This window comes from Limulus polyphemus, unplaced genomic scaffold, assembly GCF_000517525.1.
Source record: "Limulus polyphemus unplaced genomic scaffold, Limulus_polyphemus-2.1.2 Scaffold345, whole genome shotgun sequence".
NCBI classification, from domain to species: Eukaryota; Metazoa; Arthropoda; class Merostomata; order Xiphosura; family Limulidae; genus Limulus; species Limulus polyphemus.
In genome coordinates, this window is record NW_013665955.1 from 172,653 (window position 1) to 188,989 (window position 16,337).

The window sequence follows — 16,337 nt, forward strand, 5'->3', positions numbered from 1 at the left end:
TAGCCCAAGAGTTCGCGGTGGGTGGTGATGACTAGCTGCCTTCCCTCTAGTCTTACACTGCCAAATTAGGGACTGCTAGCGCAGATAGCCCTCGTATAGCTTTACGCGAAATTCAAAAAACAAACAAACAATGGGTTTTGATCCCACATCTTGCTAGTCGAGCGCCCTAGTCACCACACTGAAGACACTGGGAACTTGAACATAAATATTTTTATAGTGCTGACTTTCGGCAAGGGCTAGGCCTCATACAGCAGGATAATGTAACACATTAATTACCAGTAGGTTGTTCTTTAGTGGGCGGATGGGAGTGAGGATGGAAGCAGAAGGATCTCCTCCTCCCCATAAAAAAATAATAAAGTTTCAAATAGATGTCTAATTGTTATTTATTTTAAAGAGATTGACTATCACATACTTCGTTCCAATTTTGCGAAAGATATATATATATATATAATGTATATGTTTTAGTTTTAAATGTTATTTTTAACTCACTAATATGAGGCTCTTAAGCAGTCGCATGTGTGGTTGTATTTCACTTTTATAGTCGGCATTGTTAGTTCAGAGTCTGTATTGGGTTCGTATATTTTGGTTGCAGTGAAGCTGCTTTGCTCTTTGCTAAACGTATTTTTAGCCTTTATAGACTTACCTGATAATATTAAACTAGGTATAAGAACTTTCCTGGAATGCTTATGAGACACGAAATGATGGAACTTAGCAGTTTTGGTACGTGAGTATCTGATATTCTATATTTCCACAAAGTGACGACAATCCTCGTCACGTTTCCAAAACGTAAACTGTTAGTAAATGTTTAAGAGCTTAAGATTTAGGCTATATACAACACAGTAAAGCAGTGGCTCCCTGATGTTTTTTACCGACGACACCCTAACCCACTTACCTTGATTTGCGCGACACTCCTGCTGCCACGTGCAATATTTTTTTGTTTATGTTCTTTATTATTCTTCGTTAGGTGAAACTCTCGCGACACCCAGTTTGGAAACCACTACAGTAAAGTGTTTTATGTTTTCAATAGCACGTCATAAAGTTATAGTGGATATTTTTCGTGATCGAATCATGTAGCATATACAAAAACAATATTCGAGGGGTTATAGAAACTAGTATATTCGATGCAATATTCACACCAACGTTTAAAATATCAAGGGTTATATAGTTATATAATTCGGCCTCACTGGGGAATATCAAAGGGCAAAAGCAACAAGTTTTAAGTTGTAAATTCTATGTGATTAAAATTATGAAACCTCGTTATAATGCCCACAGTTTTATCGCTCTGTTCGCTATCTCCCTCTACAACTTTTGTTCGAGCATCACCAGGATAGTACCCAACCCATAGAATATCCTGACGGGCGTATATTTTTGAATTTCCTCTTGGGGGGTTATGGTCAAACGGACTTTCATAACAGGTCAACAGCTGTACACAACTTTATCTCATTATAATGCACACTTGGAGTGAAACATTAAGAATGAAAGTAAATATTAAAAAATTAATTTGTCGTTTGTGTCTCATTTCTGCCACGCCCACTTTTTTGTACATTCTTTATACTGCTGTATATATGTGTGTGGAGAGGGAGTACATAGCATCTGTTAACGGTTAGCTAAGACTATTGATTTCTTAAAGTTGTAATAATAAGTTACTTGAATTATGTCAGTCTACCTAAGGCCTATAGGTGAACCAGTGAGTTCGTTAGCAGAAGTTTAGTTGAACTCTTATGTTCTTCGAAATTTTTGAAAAATAACATCTTCCACCATGTGACGCCACTAAACGAATCCAGGACAACTAGATAAGATACCTAAAAAAAAAGACGAATTAGGACATTTAGACACCACTTGTTTATTATAAAATAAAACAATAATTACAAAAATTTACTCCATGATATTAACTCTATAGACCTAGTCCTATTTTATTAAAATTTTAAATCTTCTCCATTATTTGACCTACATAGATCTAGGCCTATTTTATTAGAAATTTTAAATCTACTCCATTATTTTACCTACATAGATCTAGGCCTATTTTATTAAAAATTTTAAATCTATTCCATTATTTGACCTACATAGATCTAGGCCTATTTTATTGAAAATTTTAAATCTACTCCATTATTTTACCTACACAGATCTAGGCCTATTTTATTAAAAATTTTAAATCTACACCATTATTTGACCTACATAGATCTAGGCCTATTTTATTAAAAATTTTAAATCTATTCCATTATTTGACCTACATAGATCTAGGCCTATTTTATTGAAAATTTTAAATCTACTCCATTATTTTACCTACACAGATCTAGGGCTATTTTATTAAAAATTTTAGATCTACTCCATTATTTGACTTTTCAATGTCCTAGGTGTCTAAATGTCCTACTTCCTCATTTTTTTTACGTGTTTAATTGTCCGGTTACCGCACTAAACATTGATGATTAGTGATATTTTGTATATGCAGGCCTCCCGGTGAACATTCTAAAGTGACTAAACAATGGATAACTTGTTTAACGATCCCTCATTCTCCAGTTCTTGTCAATAACTCCCAAAACGCTTAAAACTGTAAGGGTCATTTCAGAACATATCTCCTAATTTTCAATAATTTTACTATCATTTTCCGTGTTGCTTTCTTATACATCCAAATGTGGATCCATAGAGATTGTCTGTCATATAGAGCATTTTATATAAAATGAAGTTTTTTCATAAGCTTCTACCGGCCTTGCATATACTGCTGCTTCACTAATGAATTAATAAACAATGTAGCCATTCTAATAACCAATTTAATGATTACCTGTTCAGCTTGGCGACCTCTCCTAAATATTGCACTACACACACCACTGAACTTTATGATATTCTTATGTATCAAACAAAATCCCACTCTGTGGTTTAGCGGTAATCTTAATGGTTTATAACGCTGAAATTTGGGGCTCAATCCCCGCACTAGAAACAACACAGCCAGCCCATTATGTAACTTTGTGCTTAAGAAAAATCCAATCGATATGAAACAATAAAATTGTTAACATTATTGAAAAGACAAAAATAGATCGACGATTTGGACGAACTATCTTTATCGGGACTTCTAGAAGATCTGTTAATAGAAAAGATGTTCATGTTTTCTCTCTTCTTTGCTATACAACGATTTGAACGGTTTCTTTGTATTTTCAGATTTAATCGTACAGTAGCTAACTTGATTATTCGTGGGTGAAAAGTCGTAGTTCAATTTGGACTCGTCCTTTAAAAAGGTCACACTTAAACTTGGGACAAACTTGCTCTGACTAAAAGTCAGAGCCTTTAAAAGCTTTTAAAGTGATAATGATAACATGGATGCGAAACTTTTATATGCTTAATTTAACCTAATGGGTAGCGTTCTACGATTGTGAATCCGAGGGTTCATGGTGCCCAACTCTGACGAGTGATTGTCAAATTTCAGTGTCCGACCAGACAGCAGTTGCCAAAGAGTTGGTGGAGGGTGTTGTTAACTAGCTATCTTTTCTCTTGTCTTTATCAGTTCATGATTAGGAACGGCTATGTCGTAACCTAATAATGAACTTACAAACAACGATTTATAACCATAATGAAGTACTTTTATTTTGGGGAACGTGCTACATCTTTCTACAAAATAAACCATTTCATCGTTATTTGTCATGCCTGTTTATGGGTGTTACAGCCTCTATTAAAATTGATTAAATGATGGTAAACTTAGATTACCTTTACTAGATTAAATGATACTGTTTACGAATGTCAACAGTCTATCTACTTTGTCTACCGCATGGAATCGAACCCTGGATTTTAGCCCTATAAGCTTACCGCTGAGCCACCAGAAGAACACAATGTCAAGAACTTAAGTGTTATATTTGTAATATAGTGGTTTTTTCAGATTCATAAGTCCCCCGATGGGACAGTGTTAAGTCTAAGGACTTAGAAAGCTAAAATTCGAGGTTCGATTCCCCGAGGTAAACCCCACAGATAGTCCATTATGACTTTGCTTTAAAAACAAAGCATATTCATTATATGGGCAAGAAGTTAAGGAGAGGGGAAATAACTCGTATGAAAACATCCTTACGTCCGTTGTAAACTTACCTATTTATGAGGACCATTTGATATTGGATTGGGCCTTTTTTCACCACGATAAGAGCCTGGACTCTGCGTGGCATAGAATCTACAAGATACTGGAAGTTATTTTGTTCGATTCTAATCTATTTGTTTAAGGAGTATTTCAGTCAGTCGCGTTCAAATATCAAAAACTTATTTCACGAAATTTATTTTTTTATCTGAAAGTATCCATTTGGATCGATGCTGAAGATAATTCGATAATAATGGCAGCGGTGGTGAAAAAAATGGTACATTGAACTTAACACCATTAATTACGCAAAGTGGTGAAAAATGATACATTGAACTTGATACCATTAATTATGCAAAGTGGTGAAAATGGTACATTGAACTTAACACTATTAATTATGCAAAGTGGTCGAAAAATGGTACATTGAACTTAACACTATTAATTATGCAAAGTGGTGAAAATGGTACACTGTACTTGATACCATTAATCATGCAAAGTGGCGAAAAATGGTACATTGAACTTAACACCATTAATTATGCAAAGTGGTGAAAAATGGTACATTGAACTTGATACCACTGATTATGCAAAGTGGTGAAAAATGGTACATTGAACTTGATACCATTAATCATGCAAAGTGGTGAAAAATGGTACACTGTACTTGATACCATTAATCATGCAAAGTGGCGAAAAATGGTACATTGAACTTAACAGCATTAATTATGCAAAGTGGTGAAAAAATGATACATTGAACTTGATACCATTAATTATTCACCACTATTCGATTACAGTAGCCCACAATTTGGCGTTGGGCGCTGTTGACTAGCTTCCTTTCCTGTAATCTGTCAGTTGAAAATTGAGGACAGCTAGAGTAAATATAGATAGCCTTACGCTAATTCAACAAACAGTAACTAATTAATGTATTCAGATAAAACCTTGTTCAGTAGTCTGGCAAGTTTTTCTCTAAGATGTATTAAGTTATTTATTTATTAACATGATTTGGAACTTTCGTCACGTACCATATGCAGATAATGCGGAAATGTTCACAAAATATAATTGTAATTAACCACAAAAAAAACAACAACCAAAAACGAGTTTAATTTTCATAGTGCAGTTAAAAGTTAGAAGAATCAGCAGGAACTTTATTTTAACACTTCACGGAAGGTGTCGTTGGGTTATTTTTAGTTATTTTCACACTTCACGGAAGGTGTTTGGTATCGTTGGGTTATTTTTAGTTATTCTTTTATTTTCACACTTCACGTAAGTTGTTTAGTGTCGTTGGGTTATCTTTAGTTATTTTCACACTTCACTGAAGGTGTTTGGTATCGTTGGATTATTTTTAGTTATTTTCACACTTCACGGAAGGTGTATAGTGTCGTTGGGTTATTTTGCTGGTGCTTCTGAAGTAAATTGTAATTTCTAGTCCAAATCATTTCGTGTTTTAAGACAATATCACGTTCAAGTATATATATATGTGTGTGTGTGTGTGTGTAGTAAAAGAAAACATATTTCAACAGTTAATTAAATATTAACATCCAAAGGAAGGACTGCGTTAAAAGCAACAAGACCAAACATGTTATGAAAGAATTGTTTAATTTATATATGTATTTATAGCAAAGATTTACAAGTTTATAATATCGTTTCCATTCCCTGTGAGCCGGACTTGAATGGGGGCCTCTTTGCCTCGTCATTTAGCACACGTGCGCAAAAGGTGTCGTTCGTGTTGAAATTTCAAATTCTACTTGAGCCCCCCCCCCCAGTGGCACAGCGGTATACGTGCGGGCTTACATCGCCCAGAAACCGGGTTTCGATACCCGTGCTAGGCAGAGCACAGATAGCCCATTGTGTAGCTTTGTACTTAATTACAATCAAACAAACAAAATTCTACTAGAATAATCTCGGCTACAGTAAAAATCAACAGATAGCTTTAGTACAGTTACTAGAATAATCTCGGCTACGGTAAAAATCAACAGCTAGTTTTAGTACAGTTACTAGAATAGTCTCGGCTACAGTAAAAATCAACATCTAGTTTTTGTACAGTTACTAGAATAATCTCGGCTACGGTAAAAATCAACAGCTAGTTTTAGTACAGTTACTAGAATAGTCTCGGCTACAGTAAAAATCAACAGCTAGCTTCAGTACAGTTACTAGAATAATCTCGGCTACGGTAAAAATCAACAGCTAGCTTCAGTACAGTTACTAGAATAATCTCGGCTACGGTAAAAATCAACAGCTAGCTTTGGTACAGTTACTAGAATAATCTCGGCTACGGTAAAAATCAACAGCTAGCTTTAGTACAGTTACTAGAATAATATCAGCTACGGTAAAAATCAACAGCTAGCTTCAGTACAGTTACTAGAATAATATCAGCTACGGTAAAAATCAACAGCTAGCTTCAGTACAGTTACTAGAATAATCTCGGCTACGGTAAAAATCAACAGCTAGCTTTGGTATAGTTTTCCGATTCGCCAGTTCTTCTAAGTAATGAGTAAAGTTCATTTAACTAAAACAAATAAATAATATTAATAATAAACAATTTAATGTTAATAAAAATTGTAATCCGAATGATAATGTGTTATAAAATTGATCAAAATTACAATTTACCAACTTAATCTAGTTATCTTTGTTAAAGTAATTGATGATATAAATAATCTCTCGACAACTACTATGAAACCTATCGAAACCTCTCGGCAGCCCTGTAACCCATTTGACTTGATTGATGAACACTGGTATTGACGGAAAAGCCTCTACGGCACTGGTTATAGTAGATATAGTGTGGTTGACATATTCTTCCTTACTTTAGCTCTAATGAAGAATTGAAATTTTTTTTTAAAGATATTGTTGCGAAATTGTAACGGAAGTATAATACGGACCTTTTACTTGATGAAGCATTATACCTTACCAGCTGTTCATGGTTCTAAACAATAACACGTAATCGTTCCACATGACTTCCCACGTGCTTTCTCAGTAAGCCTTCGGTTAACCGATCAGCACGTCTTCACGTTTCTCATATAGTTTCTCCCAGTTCCTACACATTAAGTTTTTATTAAATCCCTCTGATTTTTTTTAATTCTGTGAAGAAGTGAGACAAAGTGTAATAAGTAACAGACCTATAATATACTTCACTTAATATTTTCACTAATTATTCATATTGCGCTGGTTAGTTATTGCGCCATGCAGGTCGTGTCATCTAGTAGCGAAGTTTTAAACTATACTTACAACGTGTACCCAAAGCGTGATTGCGTTACCAGAATAGTTACGAATTTGAAAAGTCGGGAAATTTGATAAAAGGGAAGGGGAAAAAGTCAGGGAAGATTGAAGCACCTTGTTTTATCTTATTATAAATTTTTATCTAAGAACATGCTGATGTCTGCAAACTGTACTCTTGGGCTGTTAGTTATGCCAATTATTGGTATATTTTAACAATCTTTGTTGGTTACCTTGTGTTTCTTTTATGAATCAAAATGCTACATTTTATTGTGAACATGTAAGTTGCAGTGTTTCTTGTTTGAATATCATTCTATAGTACTGTAGTATGTTCTTAAGTATTTAATAGTATTTATAACCAGCAAAGAAAGACTGTTTACTAGCTGATGTATCCATCCATCGGTCACACAGGGAAGCTGACTACACGTTCAATGCTCTGGGAAGACATAGGGGCAACAGGTAGTGACATAAAGGGGTCAGTTTAGAATGCAAACACTAAGTCATTCCAGGAGGGTGCATGCCAAGTTTGGTTTAGATCAATAGAATAACATGGAGGCACATATGGAACTTAGAGATGACATAGTCACACACTGAGGTGTCAAATCGAAATTGCAACCACATTGTGTCATTTGCCAGGGGTCCATAAAGGTACATGTCAGGTATGTTGACAATTGGTCCAGCAGTTCAAACACAAAACATACAGAGAAATTCATCAAATAATGGCTTAGGTAGCGTAGAATTACAAGAAAAAGATGAAATACTCGTGTGTTACACATGTTCGTGCACAGGTCAAGAGAAAAATTAAAAGCAACGTTGGGTTGTATCTCTCCTCTCACAACCATAAGGCCTGTATCCCAATTCCATAATTTGAATGTAATCCTCTCCATTTCTATGTTTTTTGCATATAACACTGTGGAGCACAAGCGTGAAATGGTTTGAAAATGGGTGAATGTCTGATAACACATATTAAATTTCACTTATCTTTGTTAATATACTGTTCATAGCACTCATTCTCGACAATAATATGAAAAATAAATTATTAATCACCACATAAAGTGTATATTTACAACAAAAAGAATACAAAGTTAAAATCATTACACAATAAATAGTTATTAAAAACAGGGACTTGCCCTAAAAAAGACTACATATGTTTGAGTGTCCTATGACACCATCTTCAGGTAAAGGTAATGGTACAAGAAAAGCTACAGTCATTTCTAATACTTCAAAAATAACCACTTATCTTAAAATTAGTTAAGTGTGGCTTGGCATGGACAGGTGGTTAGGGTGCTTGACTCGCAATCTGCGGGTTCTAATCCCCGTCCCACCAAACATGCTCGCCCTTTCAGCTGTGGGGGCATTATAATGTGACGGTCGATCCCACTATTCGTTGGTAAAAGAGTAGCCCAAGAGTTGGCGGTGATGACTAGATGCCTTCCCTCTAGTCTTACACTGCTAAATTAGGGACGGCTAGTGCAGATTGCCTTCGTGTAGCTTTGTGCAAAATTAAAAAACAAACAGTTAAGTGTGATAGAATATGAAAGTATTTGATAACTTCCAAAGAAAGAACAGTTAAAGTTTCTCAAAATGCAACATTTTTACTGTATCAATGGAAAGCATTTGTAACAAGAATATAACCTTATTTGACCTCAAGAAATTGTAAGATTCTCCCCAATGTTAAGGATAGTGCATTTGTTTTTCATTATTGGAAGGTGCTTGCTGCCCTCTCCAGAGATTCTGTAATAATCTCTGAATAACCTGAATTTCTTTCATAAGTTTGTTATGGATACGTATAATTATGTTGGTAAATATTACCTTTGAAAAATGTTTGATTCACATATAATTTCTCTGATACTTATCAGAATATCAAGTGTTCTTAGCACAGAGTTTCATTTAGTGAATAATTAGTTTGTTGCATCTTTGTTATCCTATAATATTAAACTATTTTATTCACTGTGTGTATTTCAGAGTATTGTACACAGCTAACCTGAATGTGTGTTTTTGTTGTTGTTGGAAGAACAGAATCGTGATGTATTTGTATAGCTTTCAGATCATTGTATACAACTAATCTAAATGTGTTTTTATGTTATTGGAAGAATAACATCATGATGTGTTTATGTATCTATCAAATCATTGTACACAACTAATCAGAATGTGTTTTTGTTGTTGGAAGAATAACATCATGATGTGTTTATCTTTTGATTTTCTCAAACACTACAAAAGAGTGAATGATAAATTATTACAGCAGATTTCATGATGCTTCCTGAATTAAGAGGAACACTTTGTTTAATTTAGTTATATTTTCATGTAACTAATCCTTTTCCAGTCTCTCAATCTATATAGGTGGTACAATAAGTAAGTTAACGTGTCTGTGGGGTCATGTAGTTTGTATTATTTGTAAATTGTGACTTCATTATGTCTAACTAATTTAATTGAATCATGGGAAATTTAAACATTACACAACTGTGTACATTATAGTATTGACACATTTTGTTTGTTTGAATAGGTGTTCTTTATTATAAAAGGTTAAGGTTTTTGAATATCATCTGATTGTATATGAATCATTTTACTCTTAACTTTATATTTCCAACCTTTTGTTACAATTATAAGTAAAAAAAAGCTTCTTCACATTCACTCACTAAGAAGCCTTACTTCTGGTAGAAGATTTAAATATGTTTCTCACAATACTTTTCACATCCCCAAAACAAGAAACCTGAGTGTTTTAGACACTAAACTTATTTCACCTCTAAAGAAGGAACAAAAGTGCTCTGTTCTCAGGTTTTTTCTTTTGCCTTTTATTCTTGATATGATTAAGGCTTTTGTTTTCTAATCTATATAAACACATATGCTGTTTAACACTGAAGCTTGTTAAGTTTTATTTTTCTAAAAGTTGAAAACAGAACTTTCTTGCACAAATCTCATATACCAGTTAAGAATCTGAGTTAAGATCTCAAGTGATTCAAAGACTAAATATATTTGTCATTACTGCAACAGTAATTGTTACTGTATTTATGCGATACTCATGTTTGTCATAATATTATAATTCACAGTTTTTGAAGCTTTGTGCCTTCTTTTAAATTTTGCCCACTGTCCATTGAGAATGAAATAAATGTTTTTTGTTTTTTTAAAATTTCAGACCTTGATCACCTTCCTGACAACATTAAATATCTCAAGTGTTTGGAAGTTGCAGATTTCAGTATCAACCATCTTACGAAGTAAGTAGTATTTTCTTAACAGATTCTGTATGGTAGACTGTACACATAGAAATATAAGTATAAGGACAAAAAAGTCCTTATAAAGAAGGGTTTCTTGTATCATTTCTAGGACTCCATTTTAATTAAGGTTTGGTCGGCCTTCAGTCTTAAATACAACCTGGACACACATCACGTACATTAATGTATACGGTGCAGTATTGTGTAGACTGGTCACATTAAACAAGGTATTCATTACACACATGGTTTTTGCCATTGGACAAAATCCATACTAGCTAAACCATACCCCCCCATCATGACACTACCCTCAATACTTGTCATTTTAGGATGAAACAGTCACAAACAAAGCATTTGCTGCATTGCCATCAAACCTAGGTGTCATGATATAAAAGACTGTTTTGTTCAGATATTATTGATTCATTTAATTTTGTGAATGAATGTTTTATTATTGTTTAGTTTTTGTTATAATAAGAGTTAAAAGCAGACAATTGTAGGAAGTTTTGTTAATAATTCATTGACATCAAGAACATAGAAGGAGGACAGATGATTAGGTAATAAAGATATAAATAGCATGAGATGAGCGGGAAGCAACAGACAGACATAAGCAGACAGATAATAGCAAAAGAGAATAAAGTTGGTGTGAAGTTAAGTACCATAAATGTGATAGGCCTAACGTTTAATATGTTAGAGTGAAACTAACAGTAGAAAAGAAGATAAGAAAAATAATTTTATTCCGTCAAAGTGTGGTTCTAAAGTAATTGAATCAGCCTGAGTGCACTTTGACAAAAGGAACAGAGGATCTTCAAAATAAAGAAGACCAAATGATTACAGTAACTCGCACCACAGAGAGTGAATCACAGAGAGTACTAGTGCAATAGAAATAGATAAAATAGGTTGGCTTGTCAACTGAAATTCTAAAGTAATTGAATAGGCCTAAGTGGATATTTGACAATGAGATAACTACATATATAGTATTTATAATATACTCATAATATCTATAGTGTTGAAGAATTTATTGTACATATGTTAACTTGTTCCGAATGTATGTATTATTTTGAAAACAAGTGAAGTGCTTGCTGTTTATTTATCATTGAATTTATAGCTAACAAGTCACAGACACCTACTGTAGTAAAATCCAACAACAACATAGTATATATTTATACTATTAAGAAATATAACTAAAAGCCTTTCTGTTTGACAGTTGGCAAAAAGGAAAGTTATATATTAGTTTAAATTCTGACACTAGGTGTCTCTTTCAGAAGGAAAAAATTGAGTAGTGGGATTCATTACTCTGTCAGATGGTCTTTCCACTGTTCTTAAACCTAATGGTCAAGGCAGGAGAGCTAACATCTCTGATTAACATGCCGTACACTACACAATTTGCTGGAACAAAAATGTTCCCACTTTATCATTCATTCTTTTAAGCTCGGAAAATATCAACTTTTTCTTTATCTGCAGATTGACTGCACAGATAATTTGGAAGATGGAAAGGGAATTTTTTGGAAAGAGGTTATTTTGAAGTATAAGAACTGAGCTTCTAGATTCTAATTAAAATATTTATTGTTATTTGAATTACCAAAATCTGATTTGCACACTATATTATCAGTGGCTTGCTTCTCTAGTTATCAGACAATGCTGCAGAAATTTGACCCTTTGAAAGTATACCACAGGAATGAGAACTTAGGTACAGTTTTAAAGGCAAACTGCTGCTGTATACTTGAAACACATTTAGCACCATCCACTAGTGTTGTAACAATTTCAGTGATTTATAAGATACCTCCTTAACAAAACGTTGTTTTTGTTTTATATTGACCTATATCAGTTTATCATGTTCCACCTAGTTTGGATAGTTTAGCACATTCTGTTCGATTTGGATAGGTCAGCTCATCCTGTTCAGTTTGGGTAGTTTAGCACATCCTGCTTGGTTTGGATAATTTAGCACATCATGCTCAGTTTGGATAGTTTAGCACATCATGCTCGGATTGGATAGTTTAGCACATCATGCTCAGTTTGGATAGTTTAGCACATTCTGCTCGGATTGGATAGTTTAGCACATTCTGCTTGGATTGGATAGTTTAGCACATTCTGCTCGGATTGGATAGTTTAGCACATTCTGCTCGGATTGGATGGTTTAGCACACCCTGCTCGGTTTGGATGGTTTATCACATTCTGCTTAGTGTGTAGTAAATAGTTATTTTTGCATTAGCTTTTCTGTTTATGTAGTGTCAACAAACATTCAAATACTACAACAAACTAGGAGAGACTGCCATTATTATGGGTAAATTCACTGTGAGTTTCTGTTAAGTTTACACCATTAATCCAAAAAGTGAAAACTCTTAGCCCCTATTATAAAGAGCATAGGTAGTAGATTTTCACTGTTATTTCATTCAAACAGTTTATTATTGAAAACATATGTTTATTTTTTCTGTAATAGACTTCCACCAGCTTTTTGCCAGTTGAAAAACTTGACATTTCTGGGTCTTAACGATGTTTACATTGCACAGCTACCCAGTGACATTGGAAAGTAAGTTAATCAGTGATGTTCCACGTAAGATTAGTCTTTCTTTCTTTCTTATGGTGAACCAGGTGCAGTTTTAAATGTGTTGAGTTTGCTGCAGTAAGCTTCAAGGTTAATAATGTGACTAATCAATGTTGTTGTTTTTTAGTACCAAATTTGTCAATTAAACACTTGTGAAAGAATTCCAGTTTTAATATTGTTTTAGCTAATTTTTGAAGAATTCTATGAAAGAAGCAGCAACAGTAGAAAAGAAATTACTTGATGATGTATTCATAACTTAAATTGTACAGAAGGAAAATGATATCAGAAGGAAGGATATGGTTTCACTGTTAACCAAAAAAATGTTTTTATGCTACAAATGTTAAAAAAAATTGAGACTGTTAATGATTATGCTATATAGAGAGAACAATATTCCTTTTTTAACTTAGACCAAGAAAGATACATCTATGAAAATGGTCTAATTTTGAGAATTAGATTTTATTCCCTCTAGCATTGTAAAATTAACTTAAAACTATTTCTTTTTACATACAGATTTAGTTCAAAAGGAATTATGTTTATGAAACATACAGATTCTATACTAACGTATAACCCCTAACAGTGGTGTACTATATGAGTATACCGTGATTTTAAATTAAGTAAAGTTGATATTTATGAAACAGGCAAATGACAAGTATGCATTATACTGGTTGTATGCTTAGAAACACAAAGGAAAAACATTTCTGCACATTTTATTTAAATCCCATATTAATCCCACCTTATTGGTCAGAGTTAATATGTTGTCTAGGAAACCTCATCATGTGTAGATATTTATCAAGATTTGTAAAAAAAAAATAACCAGTGTAAAATATTATCTAGCTCTTTCATTTAGAATTATGTAAAGTGTAAAAAGTAATTTTTGATTTTATTAAAATTTTAAAACGGATGATATATTTATAGTAATGGGTTTGTATTTTGTAATCCTTTAAAAAGTGTTATTGAAAGAAGAGCAAAATACCACTTTGTGTGGACCTTAGAAATATTTACATTATTAGTAGTGAATGATAATTTATTTTTTATTGAAGTTGAGTGTTTACTCATTTTTTATATTGTGGCTTACACATGATGAATTGATATTACTCCTTCATTTTAAAATCTCTAAATTTTACACGTTTGTTTCCATACATTAAATATCATACAGTTTTTATTGGTTGTAATTTTGAGGATCTAGCTATTTCAGTAATTCATGGATTTTAAATGTTATCTATTAAAGTTAAATTTTTCTATCAAATGTACTTTGTTTCATTTAGCCTGGTCAACCTACAATCATTAGAAATGCGGGAGAACTGCTTACAAAACTTACCACCGTCGTTTGCTTTGTTAACCAAACTGGAATGCCTTGATATTGGTAACAATGAATTTGAAGAACTTGTAAGTGTTCCAGATCTACTTGACTAGAAGAATAAAGATGTAAAAGCTTAAAATTGTAAAACTGGTCTTAAGACATATAAGTTTTAAAATTAAAAAAGTCAGAAGCTGACCAACACTCAAGCAGTTGGCTTAGGTAGAATTTTGACTTTGTATAATCAGTTTTATGATTGTAAGGTTTCCTATTCTGCACTGACTTATTGTATGCACACACACAAACGTATCATTTTGTTTTAATTAATACTGGTACCCCTTCTTAAGTTTGTGATTAATAGGCTTAGAAGTATTGTATACGTAATGATACTGCCTCAGCTTCTAATTTGGCTCTTAAAACAATATCCCATTGCAAAAAAAAATGAAATTTCTATTGTTTTTTATTTTTGTATCATTAGTTTCAAAATTGGAAGAATAATGAATGTAATTTTTCATTTACTGACATATTTTCTATTAATGTTTTTAGCCTGGTCTCGTTGGTCAGTTAAAGAGTCTTCGAGAGCTTTGGTTGGATGGTAACCAGCTTTCTACTCTACCAAAGGTAAAAATCAACTATGTGCAAGTTTTTCATAGTTTTTGTACTTAATTGAAATGTGATCTAATATGCTAGGTGTTTAAATAGCTGTGTTGAAGTTATTAACGTGTTATACTTGTGTTTTGTAACTTATGTCAAAATTAGAATAACATGAAAAATCTGCTACTTCAACAACTCTTTAATTACATTTGTGTCGATGAGGTCCTGTGAGCTCAAAATGAAAAATAAAATAAAATACTTGTTTTTATTAGTGAACATTCAAGTGGTATTTCAGTTTGCTTCTAATGCCACAAAGCTCTGAAAGAACAAAAAATAGGTGTTTACTAACTCAAGTTATCTTGTAACTTCTAGATCAATATTTCTCAAGATAAAATGGTTATTACAAATTTTCAATGTTTTTTTTCTAAATTACTATCCTGTAGTTACACATTCCATTTGTCTGCTAGATGATAACATGAACAAAGAGAACTCCTGGAGTATTAATGATAATATTCTTCCTCTATTTCAGACTGTAATGGTGGTGATATTTAATTATAACCATTTGTTTTATATGGATCTCTATTAAGGCATTTCAAGTGCATCAGTTTATTCCAAAGGCTATTTAGAATGTATGTATCAATGATCAAAGAGAGTGTTCTATTATTTTCTTCACACGTTCAGAATTGAAGCTGTAGCAGTGCACTTATCTTCTGGTTAAGAGCTGGTTTTCTTAACTTAATGGCCAGAAATTGTAACATTCTAAGGTGAAATTTTTCAGTTGTGAAAATGTAATGAAGTGAATAGAAAATAAACTTCGATCGTTGAACATGAGGTGGACTAAAAACTTAATACATGTATCGGTATATCATTATTTATTTTTTGTATCTCTTCTTCTCGGCTGTAATTAATTTATACAATTTGGAGATATCCCAATATAAAATCAATAGCAAAATCAAAACAGCTGAAATGGATACAGTTTATAAAACAAGTACTGAAACAAAGTTCAACATTTCAACATCATCAGGAGCATTGTCAATGAAATGTTGAACCCAGCTTGTTTTCAATCATATTCAAATTTAACTGTGCTGGTTTTTAAAATGTACAACAGCAGTATTAAACTTGTCTTATAAATCATCTATATTAAATTAACATAGAAACAATTATATGCCACTTTCTTATGCTTAATTGTGTGATGTCTTAGGATAAACTGTTTTGTTTCTTATAACTAACATTTAAAACCAAGATTTAATTTCTGAAGTGTTACATGTCAGAATAGATTTGTATAATTTATTAACCATTTCTTTTCAATTTATGAACACAATCACCTAATAACAGACCTATAAATTTTAATATAGTAACACTTCATTAGCAATCGATATGTTCGAAGGAAAACTAAGTTTGATTATAAACACAATTACGACACTTATGATATACAAATTGTTTATT

At 32.8% G+C, this 16,337-nt stretch overlaps 1 protein-coding gene across 1 annotated transcript in view; it reads left to right on the forward strand.

Moving 5' to 3' along the window:
* Positions 1–16,337, forward strand: part of LOC106457552 (protein lap4-like) — a 110,842-nt gene that overhangs the window by 29,392 nt on the left and 65,113 nt on the right. Inside the window, exons 3-6 of the mRNA XM_022383549.1 lie at positions 10,386–10,464; positions 12,896–12,985; positions 14,266–14,386; positions 14,844–14,918. Of these exons, the coding sequence (XP_022239257.1) occupies positions 10,386–10,464; positions 12,896–12,985; positions 14,266–14,386; positions 14,844–14,918 (365 nt within the window). The remainder of the gene's footprint in view (positions 1–10,385; positions 10,465–12,895; positions 12,986–14,265; positions 14,387–14,843; positions 14,919–16,337) is intronic.